At 30.8% G+C, this 6,974-nt stretch overlaps 1 protein-coding gene across 1 annotated transcript in view; it reads left to right on the top strand.

Moving 5' to 3' along the window:
- The window catches only part of LOC106475433 (armadillo repeat-containing protein 8-like), a 53,390-nt gene that overhangs the window by 21,261 nt on the left and 25,155 nt on the right, over positions 1-6,974 (top strand). The window contains exons 4-6 of the mRNA XM_013936119.2: positions 1,162-1,304; positions 2,861-3,054; positions 4,676-4,756. Coding sequence (XP_013791573.2) covers positions 1,162-1,304; positions 2,861-3,054; positions 4,676-4,756 — 418 coding nt within the window. The remainder of the gene's footprint in view (positions 1-1,161; positions 1,305-2,860; positions 3,055-4,675; positions 4,757-6,974) is intronic.

Raw genomic sequence — 6,974 nt, 5'->3', positions numbered from 1 at the left:
GTGTTCACTCTAGAATGAAAGAGGCATAATTTATATTTATTTCATAATTTTTTATGGTGGTTACCAGATCAGTCATATCTACCAAACCCATACAAAGATTTGTTACTGAAAATAACAGATAAAATATAAAGTATTTTCTTAAGAAACATTTGATAACTATCTAGATATTATAAAGATTTCACATGTGAAATTGGAAATTTATCTAATGTATACAAGTATTTTTAATCTTAAAATGAAAATTACTTTGCATGTTGGATAGGCAAAATGCAAAAAGAAAAAAGGCATGATAAAAACGTTGCTTTACAAACCCTAAGGCTTAATAAAAATTTGATATTTTTCGTATGAAAGCATTGTAATGTTTACTGATAGCCTACCAAATTTCATTAACGTACACTTACTAATTTATAAGTTATACTATGAAAACTATAAAAAGCACAAAATGGTTATGAGGTCGGTCCGAGGGACCAAGCCCATGCTGAAAGAGTTAAAAAGTTTCCTATATACATAAGAAAAATTTCTAAACTTACAGACATAGGAGAACATAATTTCAAAATGTCTAGCAAATATTTAGATCTTTAAAATGTTTCCTATATACTTAACCCATTAACTGCGGATGACGGATATTTCCGTCATCGAAGTTCTATGGCTCAGATGCGAATGGCGTAAATATCCATCAGTCGCAAATATATAACTATTACTCTATGCAAATGACGATAATTGCCGTTTTATTGTGATTGATGGCAACTCAGTTTTATCTGTGAATCAGAAAACAGCAACTGAGCTGCTCTTGCAGCAGTCAATGGGTTAAGAAAAACTTGTAAAGTTACAGACTTATGAGAATTTAATATAATCTTAAAATTTCTATTAATTTCTACACAAATTTAGATATTTTTGAATTGAGTATATGAAGTTTGTTTCTTTGTAATAAAAGTTTAAATATCTTGAGTGCAGTTACTTTAGAGTAAGTAGGCTAGTTATTTTTTTAATTGAATTTTGAAGTTCATTCCATCATTACAAAAATTGAAATTTGCAAGGTAATTAATTTATAATTATTAGTTAGTTTACAGTATGTATTTTTAAAATTAAGCCTTAAAAAGTTAACTTGTTCAGAAAAAATATTTATTTTCGAGCAGTGAAATATATTGTTCTTGGCTTTCTCAGGCTCTTACAGATGTTAACAGATGAATCCTCGAGCAATGAGCTGTTAGTGGAAACTGCTGTAACACTAGGTAGTCTAGCTAAAGGAACAGATGATCATGTGAAGTCCTTAATAGATGCTGGCATCCTTCCTGTTATGTTGCAGGGTATTTCAATCTTTTAACATAATTGAAAATGTGTAGTATGTCATTGGTATGAATCACAAGACTTGTGTATGTAGGGTTTCATATTAGATGTACTTGAGCATGGTTTCCAAAAGTGTTCTGTTTCAACAGTAAGACCAAAACTAAGAGTAACAAACATTTTTTTCCTTACTTTTGAAGTTCATATGTCATGCTGTGTTGTAGCTTACATATTTACATATACAAATTGCAACATTAAGCATCTATTATATGATGTCATTTTAGTGTTGACTGACTGACAGACAACACACTAGTGTATTGTGGTGTGCGTAGTTAAAACAGATGACCCCTTCAGGCAGCCTTTGGCCCCCTTTCAGGGAAATAATCTGAAAGTAGGTCTGAAAGATGGACCTTCCAAATTATAAAAATTTTCAAATCAAACATAATTCCTATATATTTTAGTTAGTTATTTGCAACTTGGCTAATTTGGTACAGAACCAAACCTCGTGTTCTGTTAGTCGCACCAAAACAAAAAGTTTGTTTCAAAACTTCCATGAACTTTATATCACATTTTACAGATTTATTAGCTTGAACAGTGTTGAAAGTTATGTGCTAATTCTCAAAAGCAGCATCTTATTTTTCAACAAAGATCAGCCTGAAATCTGTATGTACTTTCAGTTTAATTGTTTAGTTTCTTTTGAAACATTCTATGTGACACTGATGAAAGATTCATGGAGTAATCTTTTCTAGTTAAAAGTATTTTTGAAAACTTGTTCATTATATCAGATAAATTGTTTAATTTCTTTTTTATCTCTCTATAACATAAATAAGCAAATGTTGAAAAATAACTTGTTTTACCCAAAATAGTTGGCTTAATGCAGCCCACTGCTTTAGCCTATTGGACTTGGATCTGAGGTTTTGTGGTTCTCAACCTGTTACCATTGAAAAAATAAAATAATAAAAAGTGGGTTGTGAGTGCATTATAAGAGTGACAGTCAAATCTTACTAATCAATTAGAGTAGCCCACGAGTTGATGGTGGACGGTGTTGACTAGCTGCCTTTCCTTTAGTCTGTCATTTCAAAATTAGAGATGGCTAGCACAGGTACACCTCAAATAGCTTTGTGTGAAAATCAACAAACACAAACCAAAATAGTTTCAGAAACCAATTTCTTTTTCCAGTTAAATTATATAATTTCATAAACATAATATAATATTAAAGAAATACTCAAATCACAGTCTCTTATAACCAAAGTTTAAATCTAATTTCTTTAGATAGATGAAACTGTTATTTTCAGACTTTCTGCATAGTATTGAAGAAATGTTCTGAGACAATCTTTTTTCTGTAGGAAAAGATTCTTCAAAAATTACATTTTTTTCTCTTAATACTTGAATTATTATTTTTTATACAGTCCATAAAATATTGAAAGAAAAAATTAAAAATATAATATTTTGTAACCAAAAGTAATCTGAAAACCTATTTTCTTCAAACACCTATATGATTTTGTTTTATTTTGAATATTCTATGTAATATTAAAGAAAGATTCAGTTGATATAACTTCAGTTTATTTTTTTTTACCAGCACTAGGTCATTGTGACAGTAAGTATGTGGAGGCTTGCCTTCGGTGTCTGCGAACAGTTTTCATGTGTTCTGTTGCTCCAACAGACATTTTGTACAGTGATCAATTTATCATACCTCATCTTATTAACATGGCATCTCAACCAAACTATTCAGTTCAGGAATGTGTATCCACTATACTTACGAATGCTTGTAAGGTGTGTAAATTTCTTATAAATTCACTTATATATATTCCTTTAAACAGCATAAAAGTATAATCAAGACCAGTAAAACTAGAGAAGTTAATGTAATTTAGAAAAACCGGGACTCAAGTAATGCATTACAAATATAAAAAATTAAAATGTTCAGAACTTTTAATATGATAGTGTATACTTTTCATAAATACTGTTTCATATAGTTCTATTCCACTACAATAAACTTGTACATAAAGCTCAAAATTTGCATATAGTGATGAAGAGTTTACTTATTTCTCTGTTTAAATTGGCTGCTTTTGTTTTTATATCTTACAGCAAAGAAGTTTATACAATCACCTAATTCCTAAGTATTAATTACTCACTTTATTATTATTATTAGATACTAAGTACTAACTAGTTTTTATCCTGTGTTTTGGCTACTAACCTGCTGCCATCTTTAGGGAAATCCTTAGAAGGACTCTCTGTCTCTCTCTCTCTTCTTCTTCTTTTTTCTCTCTCTCTGTCTAGAATTCATGAACCATTTAAATAGACAATATATCATGATACAGTTCTCAATAGCAGTAGAAGAATATAACTAACTCCAATTCCTAGATGTGATGGTTATTAAGACACATAACTCATATACCACAGGACTTACAGAAGATCCACATATATGGATAAATAGAGACTAGTGTGCTATTCATTCTTCTAGAATCTTCTCCATTAGGAGTTGAATCAACAGACTTATTGAATACTTTCAATAGGTGGTATCGAAGTTTTGATTACTTCTATGCTAGGTTGACTGAGTGTGCTATTAGTTTATAAGTGGATGTCTAAGGCTTCTTTTATCTTTCTTTTCTTCATGTGTGGTCCATATCCCATTATTGTAGTATTATTCCAGTATAAATATGGTATTCTTAACTAGCATGATTTTGCAGGCAGTATTGTATGTTTTTGTATTTTTCTGAATCCTAACTTTTGTTGATCTCATTGTTCACTAATGTACAAGGGATGGCGTAAATTATGTAAAAGGTGTTTTTGATTTCTAATGGAGCCTTTTGGTGGTTTGAGGTGTATCGCGTTGTGGCTTCTAAATATTGTTATGAATTTATGTAGTTTACATATCCTCTTATGTTTTCAGAGAAAGCTTAGAGAAAGGGAAATATGATGTGTGTCTGTAATTTTCTTTCTGCTTATTCTTGGTGTTTACCTCCTTTATCAAGTGTTACAGGTATTCATTTTCATAAAGGGTTTTAGTGATGTATTTTTATCCTTCTTCTTAGCATCATTTGTATTACAAATCCTGTTCATTCTGGACACTGGGCAGTCTAAGATGCACATCTTTACACTGTTGGGATGACATGGTTCATAGTCAAGGCCATCAGAAAGGCCCAGGGTCAAATCCTGGCCTATACTAACACAGAGATAGTACTTCTTTTCAGGACTTCTCTGAAAATGGCAGCAGATTAACAACCAAAACATAGGAAAAAAATTAGTTATTGATATAGTTTGTAGTGACAATAAAAAATAAAAGTCACTAATTTATAATTAGATGATTGTATAGGTTACTAACCATGACAACAACTGAATGATTACGTTTTTGTTGTATAATATATAATGTATAGGAAACTTCTGTTTGTTGCAGACTGTTGAGCATCAGAACCTCCAGTGCAATCATGGAGCTGTGGAGATGCTAGCTGGACTTTTGTGTTCTCCAGCATACAGGGTATAAAGCACATGTTATTTTAGGTATTATGATATTCTGTAGACAACAATTTCTGATAAGAATACTTGAGAATCAGTTGGTAGCAATGTAGTTGTTGTCCTCTGAACTTTTAAAGTAAGAGAGAGGGAAGACTATTATACGTAACTAGGTTATTGCCTTGAACATGAACTGATCCAGAACTTTTGCTTCAGTTGATCTACAGTTAATAATAAGAATCTCCAAACACATAGGACGGAATTTTCAGCGGTTATGATTGATTAGAATTGTTACGATATACTGTTCTAGTTATACTGTACTTAATAACTGCAGTACTTATAAAAAGAACAAATTGGTTTTTTTCTTTGTTATTTTAAGTGAAAAATCCTATATGATTAGTTTTGCATGCTCTTAGAATTTAAGTAATAAATGATAGAAAGATTATGAATGTCAGTTTCTTTAGTGTTACGGAATGATGCCACTGTTTGAAGCTTTGGCAGGGAAGAATACTGAATGTAAAAAAACAAGAAACAGTGATTAAATACTCATCATACTAACAAAACAAATTTTATAGACAAAGATTGTTTTGTTGGTAATACCCAGAATACTGTAAGTTAGAAGGTTTATGGGAATATCATTACCTGACAATAATTGTGGATGACACTGATGCAAATGAATTGGGCAAAGTCAATTCAAAGTAGTAAATTTAATTCGAAAATTTAGTATGCTGCATAAATAATGCAATTGTTAAGTATATGATGCAGAATCTTAAAATTCAACAGGCTGCAGTAGGACTTTACAAGTCTCATCTTGCATAATGAACATGAATATCATGGATGAGGTTATCATCATCTCATGTTTGAAATGTAAGACTGTTGGTCTAGGGCAATACTGAGATTCTCATAAATCACACGCCACATGTACTTGGTGTGCACTCAAGCAACATGAACAGTGATAAATTTGGTTATCATGAAACTATTTCAGTTTCTTAGAATCTACAAAGCACATGCATAGCTGTTTCCACCATCATTCTATTTGGAATCAGTTTCAACAAGTAATCTAAATGCTGACAATTACTTTTACCACTGTTAAATGAAGTTCAAATTTAACATTACACATCAATATTTGTTACACCATGACATCATCCAATCACTGTAAAATCAAACTGCCATCAATTATAACATTCACAAGCTATGAATGTAATTTTTTTTACATGTATGCTAAACCCAGGTAAATGTACATTGAAATAGCATGACTGAGTATGTGTAAAAGAAGATCAGAGAATTTAAGCAACAAAACACACCAAATATTTTGCCAGAAAAGATAGCAATGGAAAGATTAGGAGAAGCTATCATGAATGTATGACAATAATTTCTTTTAGCATTATTTCTTTGCAAAAAACTCCTATAAAGAAATAAGATTCACTAATGTAATTACAGGTAAGTAATGTATATGTTAAGTAGCAGTAGGCTTAGCTATTGGCTTAGTTTAAGTACGTTACTTTCAGGCATTTTAAGTGTATTCTAGCTTTTGCTGTTGTTAGGACATAATTCAGTAATGTTAAGTTTCATAGAATTTACAGGAAACTTTTTATAATTTTAATAAAGCTGAAATGTCAGTTTGTAGTTGTTGTAGTGCAAACTGAAGTATTTTTGACATGCTTGAGTAATTTGATGAACTTTAACTTCAGATGAAATAAACTTATTTTCCAACATTTCTGTTGTATATCTCTATCAAAGGGTTGCAGTAAAGAAACACACCATAGCCTGTTGATAAAGTGTTACAACTGAAACACTGGGAAATAGAGGCTTATTTCATGTGAAGGTTATTTCAAAAAATTCTCAAGGCAAGGAGTTTAACTCTCTCTGCACATGTCAGAAGGTTTTTAGACTTACATTCAAAATTTAATTAAACTACTTTTTTTATGTTATACCAATTAGTATAGCATAAAATCCTAGATAATAATCCATATTTTAATAGTATTTAAGTTTTAAGGCAATACTTAAAATATTCTGAATTTCCCCTAGTGTCAGAAATGTGACATTTTTTTTCTAGACTTCCCCTCTTTTTTAATTTATTCAACACACCTCTAATAAGTAGAAAATTTAACGTAAATTACTCACCATCAAATTGTCATCACTCAGACAAAGCATAATATTTATAGCCTTCATTCAATCTTGTTTGGTTATAGAGCCACCAAATAGAAAATCAGACCCTCTCTTGCCACATCCACCTGTCACAT

This window comes from Limulus polyphemus, unplaced genomic scaffold (genome assembly GCF_000517525.1).
Source record: "Limulus polyphemus unplaced genomic scaffold, Limulus_polyphemus-2.1.2 Scaffold147, whole genome shotgun sequence".
Taxonomy (NCBI): Eukaryota; Metazoa; Arthropoda; class Merostomata; order Xiphosura; family Limulidae; genus Limulus; species Limulus polyphemus.
The sequence above is the reverse complement of the archived record's forward strand: the minus strand, read 5'-3'. Positions and strand labels throughout refer to the sequence as shown.